Raw genomic sequence first — 20166 nt, forward strand, 5'->3', positions numbered from 1 at the left:
TAAGAGTTTAAATGGTGTTTGCTTCTGATTAACAGCAGAACCACAGTTTGTGGAACCAGAGTGTGGCTTATTTAACAGGAGGGGACATAAGTGAAGTGGTGTAGCCTATTAGTGGAACAGATATTGATATATTTTTTCAGTATGGTGATACTAGTTAAAATTGTTTGTTGGTATAAAATTAAAAATATTAGTACAATGTTAAGAACACAAGGACAGGACAGACCAATGGTCCATCTAGCCCAGTATCCTGTCTTCTGACAGTGGCCAATGCCAACTTCAGTTCCAACTTCAGATGCCAAGCCAAATTCTTGAGAATACATTTTACAAATGCTTTAAATTATGGTCAGTGTATAACACTTAAGGGTTTCTATTTCAAAAGTGTTGGTTGCATTGTAGCTTTTATATAGTAAATAAAATGTTGATATATTTTGCATATTTAATATAATTGTTTTCCAGGTTAACGTCTCAGGCTGGTGCTACATTACCAACTGGACGTAGCTTATGTGAGTGTTTTCCCTATGGTTATTTTATATCTATATTTAATCTTAACTACTTTTATATTGATGATTCTCAAATGTATATATTTTGACACCTTCATTGGTGTGTTTCTCCCTGTGTTTACAAGAAACTGTTTTCTCTCAGATTCCTTCAGATAATTTATTGGATGCTTCCTTTGGGCATGAGTAAGGTTAAGATTCTGTTACAGGTATTTTTAGTAAAAGTCAGGGACAAGTTGCAGGCAATAAGCAAAAATTCATGGAAGCCCACGGCTAGAGCCCTGGGTGGGCACTAAATTTTTATCCACATCCAATCGACAAACATGGGCTATGAATATAAAGTGGATATCCACAGATTAGCAGAGCTCTACCTGCAACCTGTCCCTGACGTTCAGTAAAAATACCGTGGGAGGAGGACAGGGACAAACAGAGCACTGTCAGGACTGCTGGAGCTTGCAGCTGCCCCAGCCCCACAGGTGCTCCTGCGGGAGGGGTTAACTGCTGCTGCTCCACCCCTAGCCACTGCTCTGGCAGCGGGCAACCATGGCTTCAGTGGGCCCAGGGCTGGCTACTGGTCAGCTGATTCAGGGATCACTGCTCCGGGACTGGCTGCTGCTCCAGTGGCCCTGGGGCTGACCGCTGGTCAGCTGTTCTGGTGGGCGGCCCCGAGGCTGACAGCTGCTCCAGCCCTGCCTAGAAGAAGTTACAGAGATCACTCCTGCCACCTGGAACAGTGTTCCTGTGAATCTTTACTTTAGGAATTTGCCAGTTCATTTCAAATCTCAACTGAAAACGTATCCAGTTTTCACGTCTATACTTCTTAATTTCTCTCTCCTTCAGTTCTGTATTGAGTCTGTGAGTATATTCAATTCCATTAAGTATTTTGGTAAACATTATTAATTACTTTTATAGTGCCTAAAGAACCATCTAAAATGGGGCTCCATAGTGCTAGGCACTGGACAGATAGCATACATACAATAGATTTCTATGCAAAATAAAACTCTATCAGTAATATAAAACCTTTTGATACTGTACTTTAAGGAAAGTGTAAGAACTGAAACTGTGCTAAGGGAAGATGACAGTCATAATGTTAACTTTAAAATACTGAATTTTTGGTGTTCAAATACAAGCTTACCACAAAATAATATATATTTATGTAAAAGTAACTAGCCCAAATGGCACAGAAGTACAGTTAGTAAAATAACATTAGTAGGGACTTAAAACGGGTATCCCTTACTACAGTAAATGTCAGGATGGACATTCATGGGGAAACTGACTCTGGATCTTAGTATCATTTGGTTTCTTATCCTTGCTAAGTAATCTGATCATTGAATTCTTGTTTGTAAAAATGTTGTTGCCTGCATTTTGAAGTAGTAATACAAATTTCTCTTAGCTCTCAAAAGCCATCCCCTTCGAGGGGAAAAAAAGGGAGATGGGGACCATGCTTGCATAAACGGAGATATAGAAGTGAGAAAAAGTTGTCGGTCCAGGAAAAACAGATTTGAAACTTTGAATCAGAGTTTATTGTTTGATCAGCTAGTAAACAGGTATGTGTGGATACTTCAGTTGTACACATCACAAAGCATCCTGATGTTTTTTTAAAAATAGTTAGAAAGCCATGTATTGCAGTTCTATCTAAACGTCATTTAAATAAGTGATCAACCGTATCAACAATGGTTGGAAGTTAAGTACATCTTGCTTGTATGGCTGAATTATAAAATGTCAACAAGTTCGTAGCTGTTTCTTTACCACTTGTTAATAATGAAATACTGCATACAGGACTGGTGTCACTTTTTGACTTTACAGTGCAGATAAAGTTGATCAGAGAGGAAGGCACAATCTGTTGATCTGAACACAGGAGTGGGAGCCAGGAATTCCTTGCTTTGAAAGTGGTTTCCTCTGTGGCTTTGGGCAAGTCACTTAACCTCTCTGTCGCACTTTTCTCTTCTGTAAAATGGGTATAATATCTACCTTTTGAGAGATACTGAGTATCTGTGGTTGCAAAATGTTCTAAACATGAAAAATGTTCTGTAATTGCTAAGTATGATCTTTATTACTGATAAAAAATGTATTCTGCTGAACTTTAGTTTTTCACAGAAACTGCTTTTTTCAATGTGCTCAGTAACCAGGTAGTTACTGAATACAGTGGAAAAAAAATTATAAGTTTCTCTTGAGTTACTTTTTCCCTGGTTGCTTTCCTAATACTATATTGAGGAGGAAGAGGAGTTGAATAAAAAAAGAGTTCAAATGCAATTTACTATAAAGATGGTAATATAAGATCGTGATACTGATGCCTGCATTTGTGTTTACATTGATCCAAAGTGTCCAAAATTATGAACAATGAATTGAATGTATCCAGATCAGATACATTGTGCATCAGAAATACTTAGTAGTATTGGTTATAAATTCAAAGGGAGAAAAAGCCCTTGGGTGACATTCTTTCACTATTAATGTTAATGGCAAAACCTTCATCAATTTTTCTTATTTTTTATTTTGTATATTAACAGTTCCATTCCATGTAATAGAAATCGTATAAGGCCTTTTGCACCTTAAATAGAGAGAAACTTAGTATTTACACAAGTATACAATAATAAATTGATCCATGGAAGTCCCTAAAGCTGTATTGACAAGACTTACATAAAGTTGAAGAAAGCGATTAGTGGCATCAGTCACGTATTGTGTTTGATGCTTTTCTACTCTTTATTTCCATCTTCTGTTTTGTCAATTGATAGTGTTGGTTCAAGTCTCTTATTATCTCATTTAGGTTCAAACTTCTGTTTTTCTTACGTTTAAATGCGTAACCTATTTGTTAGTTGTCCTGTCAAAACTCTGCATGGTATTAAGCTTTTGTCCTTTTTCCTCCTCTCTGTTTTCCTTATTATAACATCTTGATTTTGAGTTTAATTTTGACTCTTGTTGAAGGGGTTTCTCCCTTCCTTAGTGTGACAACTTTATATACATACTATCAGGTTTGGTGGCAGGGAACGACCATCTTCCAACAATTCCCTAAAGTTCCACCAGACTTCTAAATACAGTACAGACCCGTTTATGCGCGGATGTCGGGAGTCAAGCCATCATGACCGCGTGTTAACGGAAAGCACGTTAAGAGGGCCATGCTGAAAAAAGTGTCTATGATTCACTTAACAGAAAATAATGGCGTTATTTTTGCTCTTTCTGGCTCGTATTTTTTTTCTTTCTTTTGAAGTCTGTCATTCGCTGCAGATGAATGATTTCTATATTTTCCCACTTTTTGCTCCTCCATAAATCTTACAATAGTTTCTACAGCACTAAGGGCTTTTGTGGCTGAAATTTTGACCTTTTCAACGATGTCCTCGCCATCACTTTCGTGGTCTGACGTAGCCTCGCAGCCTGTTAATATTTCTTCCTTGGACAGAAATTCTGAAGTCGGGCAATCTTCATCCATCTCCAGCGACTCGGTAATGATTTCCGGCGATGTATCCAAACTAAAATCTTTTATCATTTGAAAGAGAAGTTTTCCTTTATCCTCTTTTTGTCTGCGTGCGTGTTTGTAGGGCGTCTTCTTCCGAAAATCCTTCAAAGTCTGGCTCTGAATGAGTGCCACTGCTGGAGTTTTCTGAGTCTGAGCCGTCTTTGACAGAAAAGGCATCACCAAGACCTTCATCCAGCAGTTTTCAATGGACTTTTGTTTTACTTCATCCCAAGCTTTTTTAACTAAATAATTTCCTTCATGTTTAACTGTTTCAGGAATTCGGAAATGCCTGAAGACATACAAGACACGATGGCCGAAATCAGCTCCTGTCGATAATTGTTTTTAAAATTCTGAATAATGCCTTGGTCTAAAGGTTGAATTTTTGATGTTGTGTTGAATGGTAGGTATAGCACTTGAATTTTTCCATCGCTCGATACCAGTGATTCGGCTGGAGGATGGGCTGGACAATTGTCAAGTAACAAAAGTGCTTTGGCTTCGAGTGTCTTCGACCACAGATGCTTACGAACAGCTGGAACAAAGCTGTTGTGGAACCAGTCATCGAAAATGTGTCTTGTAATTCAAGCATTTTTGCTGTTAGCGTATATTACTGGCAGTTTGGCTCTATTGAGGTGATTAAAGCAGCGAGGGTTATGAAAGCGGCCAACGAGAAGAGGAGCAAGCTTATGGCTGCCCATCTTATTATTACGAAAAAGAAGAGTGACACGATCTTCAATTTTTTTTAAATCCAGCTGTTTTCTCTGTCTCGTAATTAAAGGCTGAAGTCTTATCAGGTAGCAGTTTTGCAAATAAAGCTGTTTCATCACAATTATAAAGTTGTTCTTCGTGGTAGTCTTCATTTTGTAAAATAGATTTTAACTCGGCGGGAAATGCATTTGCAGCTGATTCATCGGCTGATCGGCTTTCTCCAGAAATCAATACCTGCGCTATGCCATGATGCTTTTTAAAACGACTTATAAACCCCTTGCTGGCGTGGAATGATTCATCCCCTGTTAAATTTCCAAATTTTGTTGCTTGGGCTTGAAGAAGTGGCCCACTTAGCAGCATTCCTTTCAGCTTTTTCTGAGCAAACCATGTGTGCATGGCTTTGTCGAATAGCGCACACGTTTTTGCTTAAGCCCTGTGACAGAATCGATATTTTGTACAAAGCCATTCAGCTTAGATTAGTTTTTTAGCCATCCTCGGAGAGTAGATTCAGCAATCCCAATATCTTTTGAAACTTTGGCCTCAGTTTCTCTGCTCTTTACTCAATCTATTGCAGCTAGCTTTTCTCCTACGGTGTAGGAATGCTGATGCTTGCCCTCTGCCATTATATTAGGCCTACGGTTAAAACTTTCTAATGTAGTATATGTATTACTATATAACTGCTATATAGTCTATATCTCTCTAGTGTGACCATGACTAAGCGTGTGTGATTGGTAAATATTGGTAAAGACATACAACCCATTTCCGCTCTGCACTTCCTGTCGATTTCTATGTCAGTGAGTTAGTGAGCAAATCTGTAGCGCTACATATAGAAAGTTTCTGTTCCGGGTGTTAACGAGTCTTGCGTGTTAAATAGGTAGCACTGGGAGGCATGGCGCTACCGTGCGTTAAGCGGATTCGCGTGTAAATGGGTCTGTACTGTTATCTTTACCTCCATTGATTTCAGGATTTCACACTTTAGATTTACCTTTAAAGTGCTGAGTGGAAATGACTGAAAGTTGATACCATTTCCAACTGTTATGCAGCTTTAGTACATTTCCAGCGGACAAATATCCACGGTACACAAACCTTTACCACAGCTAGCAATAATTTGACAGTCATGACAAATAGGTAGATGAGTGATTTGGCCTGGCTGATGACTTGTCATCTCCTTCCCGAGAAGTGGCCCGTCCTGCTCAGTCTGTAGCAGCATCAGTTTAACACTTTAAAGGCATTTAAGGTAAAAGTCCTCTTGAAGAGCTTGCAGTCTAATTATACAATGATTAAGTTAAGTGATGCAACAGAGGCAAATTAATGAGTAGTGGAGTTCTATATATGTCTCTTTCATTTCACATCTTTGGTTATTTTAAAAAAAATCTCTATTTGTTAGCCCTTGCCTCAGAGAAATGTTGCAGTTTTATAGAGCTTACAGGACTGAGGAACATTTACAGGAGTGCAGTGTTGCTCCTTGTGCTACTCTGGTTATGTGGATGAAAAGCTTCAGGCTCACAGGCTGTCAGTCTGGTACTTTTCCAAAGTATACCATTCAGACTCGCCAGATTTAAAAATTAACCCCCACAACTGACAAAGAGAACGCACATTTTAAATTAAATGTGGTATTAGAGTTTGATTCAAAGCCCATAAAATAATCATTTTTTTTCTTATGCAGACTCTTTGTATATTTTTACCCTCTTCTTTCAGTTTTCTTTATTATGGATGACTATTTTTAGTTTAATTGATGGATTCAAGGAGTTGCAGGAGAGACTGAAATCAAATTGTAGTTAATCTGTAGATTTTATTCCATATTTAATTCAAAGAAATTATAATTTGAGTGTAGTGTGCTACATAGAATTATTTATATGTGTAAAACTTCTGAAGCTCTTCTATTTTAAGTCTGAATATTTGTCTTTCTTATGTTAAATATTTTGTATATTTAGTACTGCTGAAGCTGTACTACAAGAAATGGACAATATTAACATCAGGCGGAATAGGCGGTCTGGAGAAGTAGAACGGCTGCGAATGTGGACAGACACAGAATTTGTAAGTTCAGAATCTGTCAAATTTTGGATAAAAGTAACATCCAGTCACTATATGTATATTTTTATAACTCTCCATAGGTCAGTTGCCTACGGTATGTTAAAATTCTAAAGCATTTTTTAACTCCTAGCTAATGCTGACTGTTATAAATAAACACTGACACTAGCTAGGTGTATTTAACTTTAGAAAGAAATTAATATGTCATCCTGTTTGGTCAATGGGGAATTGACTGACGCATTCTCATACTGTGCTAGTGTTGTTAAATTGGAGGGGAAGCATGGTTTAGTGGTCCAAAAACAGGACTAGGCACCGTGATGGCCTGAGTTCTAAACACAGGCTTTGCAGTTGACACAATCTGTGGCCCCAGGAGAGTCATTCCTCAATCCTCCTCATTTGTAAAATGTGAATACTTAACCTACCTCTCAGGGTTATTTGTTGGTAAAGCACATGGAAGATGGAAAGCACTACTTTCCATTGATTAATGAGCAAATTCATTTTGTTCTAGGAAAACATGGACATGTATTCTCGAGTGAAGAGAAGGCGGAAATCACTGAGAAGAAATAGCTATGGAATTCAGAACCACCACGAAGTGTCCACTGAAGGGGAAGAAGAAGGTATGGATTGTACAGATTAACTATAGGGCTTCATTTGAAACTTACCGTGTAGAAGAAATGACTGCTTAAAATAGCTGGTGTATTGATACAAATATTGCACAGTACTACTGAACTGTAGTACAGAGAATTAGTAATAATTTGCTTTTGCTTAATAGAAAATGAACAGGGCCATTGGAAATGCACAATATAGAAATTCTGCTCTTTAGCAAAGATTTATGGTGTCTGCAGGTTTTCAGTATACTGCTGAAAAGGATCTGAGAGTTATAGTGGATCACAAATGAACTAAAGCTTACGTTTAAAAGAAAAAAAAAGTTTGTTAAATTGGCATTACAAATATGGAATAATTTAAACCAGATTTTCTGTATCTTAGAACTGAAACAGTTGCTTTGGGTAGTGTAAATTCTGAAACTCAGTGGAGGCAATTTAAATAATATTAACTGTTATAGTAGTGATTATTTTAGAAGAAACATCCAGCTGATATCTCTAGCCTGTGTGTTTAGGTTTCTTTCAAAGAGCTTTTAATAGGAATTAGGCTGCAAATTTTGAAGTTGTAATTATTTTAGTATTTTATCAAAAATTTGATTTCCTTTGATTATCATAGGAATTTTCGGAGAATGAAAAGAAGAGCAAAGGTATTCTAGGTTTTTGGAAATCATAGAATTGTATGGTCAGAAGGGATCTAGTGAGGTCATCAAGACCAATCCCCTGTTCTGAGGCGAGACCAAGTAAATTTAGACCATCCCCAACAGGTGTTTGTCCAGTGTGTTCTTAAAAACCTCCAAATGATGGGAATTTCACAACAGCTCTTGGAAGGCTATTTCAGAGTGTAACTACCCTCATAGTTAGAAAGATTTTCCTAATATTTACCCTAAATTTCCCTTGCTGCAGCTTAAGCCTCTTACTTCTTGTTCTACTTCAGTGGACATGGAGAACAATTGATCACTGTCCTCTTTATAATAGTCCTTAACATATTTGAAGACTGTTATTAGGTCCCTGCTCAGTCTTCTTTTCTCAAGACTCAGCATACCCAATTCTCTTAAACTTGATGTAAGAGGAAAGGTTTCTAAACCTTTTATCATTTTGTTTGCTGTCCTCTGGACACTCCAGTTTGTTGACGTCTTTCCTAAGTGTTGTGCCCAGAATTGAACACTGTACTGCAGGTGCAGTCTCACCAATGCTGAATAGAGCAGGACAGTTACCTCCTGTATCTTACATTCAATACCCTTGTTAATACACCCAGAGTATTAGCCTTTTTTGCAACTGCAGCACATGGTTGACTCATATTCAGTTTTTGATCCACTATAACTCTCAGATCCTTTTCAGCTGCTGGCACGGAGTTACAGTTTCAGTACTCTGAATGAAGCCTGTCAGGACACTAGTGTAATGTGTCTCCCCTCAGGGTGCACACTGACCAGGGCAAGAAGCCTCCCTGGCTTCAGCATTTCCTGGGTTTGACGTTGGAGCAGTCAGCATCCCTGTTCACACTGTGAGCTTCCCACAGTGAGTCTACCTGGGTGGGACACCTGGGGAAGCCTCACACACCCAGAAAGGGCCATGTACCCCAACTTTGCAGTCAGCAGTGACTCTCTGCTAGTGTTGTAAAACAGAAGGGTTTATTAGTCGTCAGGAACACAGCGTAGAACAGATCTTGTTAACACAGAAGCCAGGAAGTTATAGCAAAGTCCATCTTGAGGGGCTCCAGAGCCCTGGGCTCTTCTTCTGACTCCCAAACCAGCAGACGGACTCCTTCCAGTAGCTCAGCCTCAGTCATGCCCAGCCACCCCACCTCCATGCTTTGTCTCTTTCCCAAGCAAACCGGTCACCTAGTCTCTTTGTTCTCCAACACCTTTGTCTGGCTCCTTGTAGAAGATGGGCTCTGGCCATCGGTTGCGATGATACAAAGTGTTGGCCATTCTTTGTGCCCAGGCAGCCATTCGGTAGTCTAGGGGTCGCTGCAATGATCACACACGCTTATCCTTCCACCTAGATACTTGAGTAATACATTGGGAAAATTGAAGCACGCACACAGTATTCAGAGAAAACATTAAGGATATTCTTACTTTATCCCAGCAGTACTACTATCTAGCCATTTTGTAGCTGTGAATTTTATTTTTCCTTTCTAAAGCAAGTATGTTGCGCTTACCTTTATTAAATTTCCTCTTGCTGAATTCAGAAAAAATTTCCAATTTGTCAAAGTCGTTTTGAATTCTAACCCAGTCTTCTAAAGTGCTTGGAACCCCTCACAGCTTGCTTTTAGCTGCATATTTTATAAGCATACTCTCTGCTCCATTATCCAAGTAATTAATGAAAATATGGAATACTACCAGACCTGGTACTGACCTGTGGGGGGACCCCATTTCATATGCCTTCCCAGGGAACCATTGATAACTGCTCTTTGACTATGGTCTTTCAACCAGTTGTGCACCCACTGTATAGTAATGTCATGTAGACCACTTTTCCCTAGTTTGCTTATGAGAATGTCATGTGGGACTGTGAAAAGTGTTACTGAAATCAAGATATATCACATCTTCTGCTTCCCCCCATACATTGGGCCACTAACCCGGTCAAAGAAGGAAATTGGGTTGATTTGGCATGATTTGTTCTTGGTGAATCCGTGCTGACTATTCCTTATAACCTTATCCTCTGGGTGCTTACAAACTGATAGTTTAAAAAATTTTTCAAATATCTCTCCAGGTATGAAAGTTAGGCTGACTGGTCTATAAATCTCCAGATCCTATTTGTTCCACTTTTAAAAGATAGATACTATGTTTGCCAGTCTGCTGGGACCTCACCTGTCCTCCATGAGTTCTTGAAGATAATTCTTAACGGTTCTAAGATTGTTTCATCTAGTGCCTTAAGTACCCTAGGATGAATTTTATCAGGCCCTGCCAACTAGAATGCATTTAATTTATCTAAATATTCTTTAAACTGTTCGTTTCCTGTTTTGGCTTGCATTCCCTCCCTGTTTTTTTAATATTAATTGTGCTAATTGTCTACTCCTCATTAACCCTTTAATGAACACTTCAGCTTTCTTGATGTGTAATCAGTTATTAACTCTTTCCTCGCTACTCTTTCCCTCATCATTCTCTTGTTCCTAATGTATTTTAAAAAAACCCTTGTCTTATTGTCTTCTTTGTCCCTTGCAAGGTGTAACTCATTTTGTCTTAGCCTTTCTGATTTTGTTCCAACATGCTTGTGCTATTCTTTTGTGCTCCATCCTAGCAATTTGTCCATGTTTTCACGTCTTATAGGATTCCTTTGTGATTTGCATGTCATTTAAGAGCTCCTGATGGAGCCATATTGGCATCTTACTATTCTTCCTATCTTTCTTTTGCATCGGGATGATTTGTAGTTGTGCCAGTAATGTTGACTCCTTGAGAAACTGCCAGGTCTACTGACCTCCCTTTTCCCTTAGATTTTCATCTCATGGAACCTTACCTATTAATTCTCTGAGTTTGTTAAAATCTGCTTTTTTGATTTTCACTATCCTAATTCTGCTGCTCTCACTCCTCCCTTTCTCCTTAGAATAATGAAATCTATCATTTCATGATCACTTTCACCAAAATTGCCTTCCACCTTAGGATTCGCAATGAATTTCTCACTGTTGGTCAGAATTAAGTCAAAAATAGCTGCCCATCTGGTTATTCATCCTTTTTGTCTTCCCCCCACCCCCCCCAAAAAAAAAAAAGTTGTTGTTCCCTGTGCATGCCAAGAACTTATTGGACATTTTGTGTTTTGCTGTATTACTTTTCAAACAGACTCTGAGTACTTAAAGTCCCTCACTACTTCTGGGTCTTGTGTTTTAGATATTTCTGTTATTCTTCAAATGCTTCATCCACCTCCTCTTTTTGATTTGGTGTCTACTGTAGACCCCCTTCCATGATATCATCCATATTTTTTCCCCTTTTGTCTTTACCTAGAGACTTTCAACTGATCTGTCTCTCAACCTCCTCCTTGACCTCAGAACAAGTGTATATATTCTTGCAACACCTCCTCCCTTTTTCTCTGCCTTGTCTTCCTAGTTGTACTGCTCTATACCAATATTCCAGTCATGAGTTTTATCCCACCAAGTCACTATGCTGCCAGTTAAGTCATAATTTAGCCTGTGTATTTATATTTCCAGTTCTTCCTGTTTATTGCCCATACCCTTGGCATTTGTGTTGACATCTGAGATACTGAGCAGATTCCTATGCTGATTATTCTCTTGTTGCACCTGAGATCCTACTGTAATTTTCCATGCCTCCCGCCCATGAAGTTCCCCCAAACATCTAGCCTTCTGTTACAGTTGCCTTTTTTATGCTTACCTGTGGGCTTTTGTCACCTGTCTTCTTTGAACCTACTTTAGAGCTTTCCTCGCTTAATTATTTGGCATGTGCATAGTCGTCTAGCCAAGCAATGGCATTTCAGTGGCTTGATCAGTTCTTCTAGGCCATCACTGAACCTAGTCAGCAGGCATTCATCGACGATGTGCATCATCTGTGTTGTGACGCAGCTGCACAAAGGGCTGTCATGAAGGCCCCAGTGGTACTATTTGGCTGCACAAAGGCCTTGCCCAGTCCGGAACCTGTTCAACAGGGACCATCGGTGATGGGGCAGGTCAAAACCAGGAGGGCAAATTGTGGGGTCAGCAACAAGGGACTGGTTGGGGATTATAATAGATATTCATTCGTCTCGCCAGAGTGTTTCCGCCCTCACATCCTGGCGTGGCAGATGAGACCATAATGGGTGACGTGACAGCAACGTGCAGCTGGTGGCTTAAAAAGGTCATTGTGCAGCGGCAGGCTTGGGTTGGCGCGTTCTTTCTCCAGCAACTTGCCAGTGGCAACCTCTCGTCTGATATGAGGAGGAGCAATACTGCTCAGAACTGGAAGCCATGGGAATGGAGTCGGACGCAGGGTGCTGGAGATGATACTCATGGCAGCATGTAATTGTGTATTCACCAGTTTGGTGTGTGACGATCAACTCCAAACTGGTGCGCAGTACTTGGCCACCGAATGTGAGGTGGCAAGAGCTGACATCCGCAAAGTTAGATCACCCCATGATGAACCTGCCAGTTTGCTAAGAAGATTGTTGCACATCTTAACTTTAGCTGCTGTCGTCTTCACGTGGACATGGTAACTCAGTGTGCGGTCTAAAGTCACATCTAGATAGACTGGTTCTACTTCATTCTTCACCTTCTGACCATTCAGATAAACGTTCAGTTCTCGGGTTGCACTGGCGTGATGAAGATGGAACAAACTGGAGACTGTTTTTATGATGCTTGGCTGGAGATGCCAAGTCTTACAGTGGTCAGCTAACTTTGTCATGTCCCGGTTTCAGGTGGCATCAGGCTCGTGGAATGTCCGGGCCTGGGTACCGCAACTGATGTTGTCTGCGTAAATGAACTTTTGTGACTCTGTTGTTGGCGGGTCATTGATGTAAACTTAGGTTGAACAGGGTTGGAGAAAGCACAGAGACCTGGGAGGTAACCCATTGCCTTGTCTCCAAGCACTCCTCTTCTCCCCCATATGGACTCTGAATTGCCTATCACGGAGGAACAGTTCAGTGATGCCTGTAACCCAAGGTAGCAGGACCTGTGATATCTTCACGAGCAGGCCAGTGTGCCATACCATATCGAATGTTGCTGTTAGATCGATGAAAACAGTGCCTGTTTTCAAGTTTCTCTGGAAGCCATTTTCAACAAATGTGGTCATCATGAGTACTTGGTCGCATGTGCTATGGCCTCGGCGAAAGCCAGCTTGGTCAGGGCTCAGAATTCTCTCCATGTTGGGTAATATGTGCTGTAGGTGTGTGGGTGAGTTGGGGCTTGAAGCGGCTCTTTCCCTTCTGGGTAGGTGGACCCCATCTCCTTCCAGCAGTCCTCCTTCGTGGAATAGCATTCATGGTTGAGAAAGCTTCCTGGTTGCACAGATGGTGTCAACATGCATTCATCTTCAGGATGCATGTCCCCCTGTCTGGGACCTTACCCTCAGCCATGAAGATGGACAAGAACACAACCTTCATCCTTGCTCCCAGAGCCCTGTAGTCACTGCTGATCTGCTCAGGGTCAGACCTGGTAGTATCATTAGTGCCCACGTGGACGAGTGACATGGGGTAGTGGTCAATGTTAATCAATAGCAATAAGACAGAAGTGATCCAGAAATACCATCTGGCTAACTCGCTTTGCATCACCAGCCATGTGTCTTACCAGCCATTTAGAGCTTGCATGCTTGTTAAATCCTGGGCCTTACACACAGCTGTAATGGGTGACTCAACCCATCACACTCAGCTGTCTGTAATCACTGGCCTGTTCACAAAAAACTGAACTGCTCTTTCTCTTCAAAGAGCCCAGGTAGAGCCCTTCAAAAAGCCCTGCTAGAAAGCAGGTGCTGACTCACCTAACTGCAGGGCAACCTTCTTCAGACATTCAGCAACCAAACTTAGATTTCAAAACACAGCATCCAACCCAGAGTCCTACCACGCTTGCGAACAAGTTCCCAGCACAGAAAGTCCTTCTCTTTTGTCCCTTTCCCCACCAAAGTTAATCAGTAGCAGTAAGACAGAAGTGCCCCACAAATACTTACCAGCTGGCTAACTTCTTTAGTCTCCCAGCTGCCTTCATTTTACCAGCCACATATCTCAAGTAGGTAAGGGATTATTATTATTAAAATGAAAAACAAAACAACCCCCAAACTGGGTAAAATAAACTAATTTTATGTAAAACTACTTTGTAAATATGTAGAAATCTACTACATTTATTATTGTTATATCCTGCTGATTTTTCAAAACAAAAAAAATCCTATAGAAGCCAGTAGGCAATTTGGCAAAATATCCCACAGATTTTCCCCCAGTGGTGGTTCTAATTAGTGAAGAAAATGATCCTTATGCATTTAGAATTTATTTTTGTGGACTTATTTTTGGGGAGAGCGTGGGAGGGGCAAGGTTGCTCTGAAAAATAAAGAAATAGAACTGTTCAAAATGTGTTTTGCTTTTTCTTTTTAGAATCTCAAGAGGAAGATGGAGATATAGAAGTAGAAGAGGCAGAAGGAGAAGAAAATGATCGACCTTATAATCTAAGGCAAAGAAAAACTGTGGAAAGGTACCAGGCACCTCCAATAGGTAAGGAATCAGGACCATAGATGACCTTTCTACTCGTATTGATTTTAATGTCTCTTTTAGTGGACTTGCTCTTTGGTAGAGCTCAAAGATACCATACATTTTTCACTGTTAAGTATTGTAATTGTTTTGCCTTGGTTTCTCTGGGTTACTGAATAAACATTGTCAGATTGTTAAAGCATGCAGTTGGACATGAGGAAATGAAGGTTTTTATTCCAGGACCTGCCACAGACTTGTTAAGTGACTCGCCAAAGGTCACACGCTTCTGCTCTGTTGTGTTGCCTTGGTCGGAACAATGGACAAGGGGAGAGAATTTGGATAATTGCTTTTCATCCCTAAAGGAGCTTCTATGCAGAGTTCCATGGGGTTGCATCATGCTTCCCCTTTTGTTCAACTTGTATACGGGGCATCTGAGAAGGTTAATGAAACATAGACTGTGGTATATTCAGTGTGGTGGTGTTATCAGTTCTATAACTCTCTAATCTGACCTACCTACTGCTCTTGCATGCCTGGCTTAGAGTCTGGCGTAGATGAGGACATAGATAAGAGCTAACTGGTTAAAGCTCAATCTAGATAGGGAAATGGTGATGCTGGTAGGTTGGGGAAATCAGAATGGAAGATATGGTGATGGTTAAGTTTGTTCCTCTGAGTGAGTTTGTGTGCCCACCATTCATAACTAGAGTGTGTAACTGGGGATAGTGTTGAGTCCGTTGGTGCTGTTAGTTTATCACAAGCAGCATTTTCCAGTCTTCGTCTAGATAAGAGATTGCAGCTATTTCTTTTGGATGTAGATCTTGCTGCTGTTCATGCATATATCACTTCACAATTAAACTACCACTGTGCACTGCACATAAGGGTACACCTTAAAACAACATGGAAACTGAAGCTGTTGCAGAATGTGGTGGCATGAATTCTGCCTATTTGAAAAACCATCTCTCTATCTCTGCTATATTGTGACAGCTGCAATCAGCTGAGGAGTTTGAAAAGAGATGGAACTGGTAATGGAGGCCCCTCATAAAGACCACACTATCTTTTTCATTCCTTCCCTTGATCTGAAATAATCCAAATTTTCTGACAGTGAGGGCATGCTTCAAAGCCCATTTCTTCATGTGGCTTTTGGAGAGACAGGGTCACAATAAAAGATGAGGATTGTGAAGAAGAGGGATATATATGGGCTTATTTTCATTATGGTCTTATTTGCTGGGTTTTGGGTGAGGTGTTTCTAATTTTCGGCAAAGTCACCTAGAGCTCAAGATAGGCACTTTTTTGTATAGATTTGTCATTTAAAAAACAAAACAACAACTTATTTTCATTTAAGTAGATTGTCATGTGATTACCCTTTTTTGTATTTGATGTTTCAAGCCTGTTACCTTTTTTGCTCAGTGCCAGCTCATCAAAAAAAGAGGGAAAATGCACTGTTTGATATTCACAGATCTCCTGCAAGAAGAAGCCATATCAGGTAAATATCACAAACTTTTTGTAGGTAGAAGACATGTGTGTTTCCTCAGCGTATTTTGTTAGCTGTTGTATTTTGAAACTTTCTGTCCCTGGGTGATACTTATTAAACCCAAAGAATCAGAAGTAAGGCTCTCATTTTGCACTGAGCTTCATGTAGGTGGACTCTTGTGTTCATCCAAAACCTATGTAAGATAGAAAAGCTCATTGCAGGTTTGGGGTCTAAGTCTTTTTTTTTAAAAGATCTTCTGTTTGTAACCTGTTCTTTCTTGTATTGTCTGGAAATAATTGAAGAACAATTTAGCTGTATTTTCCTATGTTTAATAAAAAGAAATCCGTATAATAGCATTAGGGTGTTATAAATACAATGATTGCTGAATACTTTCATGGGAAGATGGTTAGTTAATCTGAATAATAGTATGAAGCAGTCTAGTGTGAAATAAAACTTTTAATTGCAGAAGTATATAGGAACATAGGAATTACGAGACTGGAACAGACCCAAGGTCCTTCTATTTCAGTATCCTGTCTCTTGTCAGTATCTCAGCACCAGATGCTTCAGAAGAAGGTGTAAGAACGTTGCAGTAGGTGGATTTGGGATAACCTGACCTCACCATAGGTCTCATCCTGTTCTTAAGCCCTAAAGCACAAGGTTTAATATCCCTTCCGAGATTGTTATTCATTGCAACAAATCTAGATATTCTTGATAGCCTTATAAATATCCAGTCCCATATTGAATCTTAAGTACTTGGCGTCAACCACTTTCTGAGGCAATGAATTCCTTAGTTTGATCACATGAATATATGGGTCTTGGATTGTGCCTTAGGATCACATTCTGATTGGGAAACATATGAAAATAAACGTCATGGTTGTATCATAATGCCAAGTAGAAGTTTTGTGTGATTAGCATTCAGCTCAGGAGAGGCCCAAGACTGGAATAGCGGGTGTGATACAGGTTCTTTGAAAGAGCTGTGTATCTGTATACTGTAGCAGTCTCTAATAGTGCTATATTAGAGTATGTCTACACTGCAATAAAACACCCGTGGTTGGCCTGTGTCAGCTGACTTGGGCTCGTGGGACTTGGGTTCTCGGACTATAAAATTGCAGTGCAGATGCATGGGCTGGAGCCTTAGAGTTTGTAAAAATGAGCTTTCTATGAACTTAAATTAATAGAATTTTTTTTAAACAAAAAGGCCTCCTGTGGTGTTTGCAACCAAATATAATATCATGATCCTGTTCTACCTTTTAAGTGAAATGAAGTAGAAACTGATTGTAGACCACATTGAAATTGGCAGTTTTCTTCTTCTTGTCCAAGCTGACAGAAGAGTAGAGTGTGAATATGGGAAACAAATAAATAATGCTTAAAATTCTTTCAGTTTGAATAATTTCCTGTGTTGTTTGTATGATGAAAAAATGTTGTTTTTAAAGACCTGATTTTAAAAAGGATTTTGTCCATTAGTTTCAGCCAAGTTATTTTATCTCTTTAAATGAAATGGTGACAAAGCATTTCTTGAACAGATGCTCTTCTTTGAGTAGTGCCCCTATGGGTGCTCCACTCTGTGTTTGCTAGCTCCCCTTAATCTTCTGATCAGAGATTTCTCATAGCAGTATCCATTTGGCCTGTGTATGTGTGCTAGTTAGGCCCGTGTCCCATGTCATCGTTATGTAGCCCTGCAGTGATGAACCGCCTCAGTTCCTTCTCAACCACTTTGGTCTGAGAGGGGAGCTCTGGCAGTTATCCCCGTTGAGATTTCCTCAACTTTGCCCTCATTTCTTATTGTAGTAGTTAGTCGTAGTAGTTATTATCATTAGTTTAGTTCAGCGGTTCTCAAACTGTGGGTCGGGACCCCAAAGTGGGTCGCAACTCGCTTTGAATGGACTGGCTTAGACTTACTGAAGCCCAAGCCCCCACTACCCAGGGCTGAAGCCAATGCCTGGGGCTTCAGCCCTGGATGGCAGGACTCCGGTTGCAGGCCCCCTGCCCGCCCTTGGGCTTGGGCTTTGGCCCTCCCACCCAGAGCAGTGGGGCTTGGGCAGGCTCAAATTTGGTCCCCCCTCCTGAAGTCGTGAAGTAATTTTTATTGTCAAAAGAGGGTCATGGTGCAATGAAGTTTGAGAACCCCTGGTTTAGTTATTTAGTTAGTAGTAGTAGTAGTAGTAATAGTAGTAATTTTAGCTTTCTAGTTATAAATTTTTTTTAAAAAAAAATCTCTATTATATATTATATTTAGATAGATACTGGTTAGCAGTTCTTGTTCACTGGGATGTTCTAGCCAGGTCTCCCAGCTTCAAATGTTGTCTGTCTCTGTTGTGCTGGGAGGTGATCCTGGTAAGTGATGGGCACTCCTGCTGCATCTGTTGCCTTGGGGAAATGCACATCTGTCTGGCACTGAAATACCGAGCCAGAAAAAACAGGGAGATAAAACTTTGTCTTCTCATGACCGAGAGCTCTTTACGTCTGGCTTCTGACCTGGGCCAAGGGTTCCCTCCTGTATACCGGTCTCCAAGCAAATCTTCTGCCTCCATGATATTGGAGCCCCACTCCTCCAGGTCATCTAAGAGGAAGATGCAAGACTCCTCACAGAAGTCCTCAAGGACCATGCCCTGGCCTCACCAGGTAGGGAATCTACCTCTAAAAAGGCGAGATGGTCGGTCGGTCTGTCTGTCGGTCTGTCTTCAGCTACTCTGGCACCATCTGCTCTCCATTCAGGTACCCATGAGGCTGCTGGTTCCTCAGGTACCCAGGGCACCGCTACACTGAAAGACTGCAAAGCTTTCTTTGATCATTAGTACGGTTAACAGATTAAGGTGGCAAGAAGAACTCTTCCTCGATATTGAAGAAGCCCTATCAGGCTACGAAAACACTTCCCTTGGAGAACCCGAGACCCCCAGTACTGTTAGTGTCCTCAGCTATTATCACCTTGATGGAGACCACAGACTCAGTACCCATGACACACTCGCAGGAGTTCCATTTTCCCTGAGACCTGGCTGTATCTGAGGGGACACCCGATTCTCTACTGCTCAGTTCCAACATGCTGTCAGTACTGAGAACATAAAGATCACCTGAAGTTCACCGGTAACGACGGGTTCACCTCAGATGTCCAGGCGCTCCATCTTTCCAGAGTGAGTTTGAGAAAAAGGATGCTGATGAAGACCTTGCCTTGGTGTCTCAAATATCAACTCAGGGTTCTCTCAGTCCGATAGAGGCTCCTTTCCAGAAGTTTTTGATGAGACTATAACTACTCGTGGTACAAGTTTCCAACCAACATGTCGCTGGTATGAGCACCTGTGGGTGCCACCTCCACCTTATGCACCTCCTTCTTGGCCATATTAGGCTAGCCAAAGGTCCCATCACCAACAATTCTCCAGGGCATTGAGCATCAGTAGGGGTCTGCCAAATTCATGGTCCATTTGGGTCAATTTCACAGTTCTAGGATTTTAAAAACAGCAATTTTCATGATTTCAGTTATTTAAATCTGAAATTTCACAAAGTTGAAATTGTTGGGGTCCTGAGCCAAAAGGAAGTTTGGGGGGGGTTGCAAGGTTATCGTAGGAGGGATTGCGATACTGCTCTCCTTACTTCTGTGCTGCTACAGATGGCAGTGCTGGCTGGGAGCCCAGCTCGAAGGAAGAGCCACCACCAGCAGCTGCGCAGAAGTAAGAATGGCATGGTATGGCATTGCCACCCTTACTTCTGCACGGCTGTTGGCTGGGCACTGCGTTCAGAGAGCCAACAGCTGCCACTCTGCAGCCACCCAGCTCTGAAGTCAGCACAGAAATAAGGGTGGCAATACCACAATCCCCCCTGAAAGAACCTTGCGACCTCGCACCCCCTGCAACTTTCTTTTTGGGTCAGGACCCCCAATTTGAAAAACTCTAGTCTTTCGCCGGTGAAATCGGTATAGCATAGGGTAAAAGCGCACAAAAGACCAGATTTGAGAGGGGGAGACCAGATTTCAGTCCGTGACATGTTTTTCGTGGCCGTGAATTTGGTAGGGCCCTAACCATCACTCCTCACAGAGAGAGGCAACCTGCATCATCTTGTCCCTCCAGAGACAAGAAATCTTTTGAGGAGCAGGATGCTAGTACTGATGAAGAGGTCTCTCGTGCAGCCAACATTTAATCATCCTCTCCAGATGAAGCTATTATGATTCTTCCTCCATCCTTGGTGGATGATTTCAAGCAGTTCCAGGTCCTGGTCAAGAGAATTGCTGACTCCTTGCAGTTCTCCCTCAAGGAGGTTAAAGAACTTCCTCATAAGCTGCTTGATATCCTCTATTCACCCGCTTCTACCCACTTAGCTTTGCCTGTCAATGAT

At 41.0% G+C, this 20166-nt stretch overlaps 1 protein-coding gene across 8 annotated transcripts in view; it reads left to right on the forward strand.

Moving 5' to 3' along the window:
- ATAD2B (ATPase family AAA domain containing 2B) overlaps window positions 1–20166 on the forward strand; it is a 177308-nt gene that overhangs the window by 28872 nt on the left and 128270 nt on the right. For 4 of the 8 annotated variants that reach the window (XM_073335846.1, XM_073335845.1, XM_073335841.1 and 1 more), the window contains exons 3-8: window positions 457–503; window positions 1891–2044; window positions 6588–6690; window positions 7193–7301; window positions 14283–14399; window positions 15759–15855. In XM_073335846.1, the coding sequence (XP_073191947.1) occupies window positions 457–503; window positions 1891–2044; window positions 6588–6690; window positions 7193–7301; window positions 14283–14399; window positions 15759–15855 (627 nt within the window). The remainder of the gene's footprint in view (window positions 1–456; window positions 504–1890; window positions 2045–6587; window positions 6691–7192; window positions 7302–14282; window positions 14400–15758; window positions 15856–20166) is intronic. The other 4 variants (XM_073335847.1, XM_073335843.1, XM_073335844.1 and 1 more) reach the window with 2 other exon arrangements.

The sequence above is a fragment of the Lepidochelys kempii genome, chromosome 3, assembly GCF_965140265.1.
Source record: "Lepidochelys kempii isolate rLepKem1 chromosome 3, rLepKem1.hap2, whole genome shotgun sequence".
Lineage (NCBI taxonomy): Eukaryota > Metazoa > Chordata > Testudines > Cheloniidae > Lepidochelys > Lepidochelys kempii.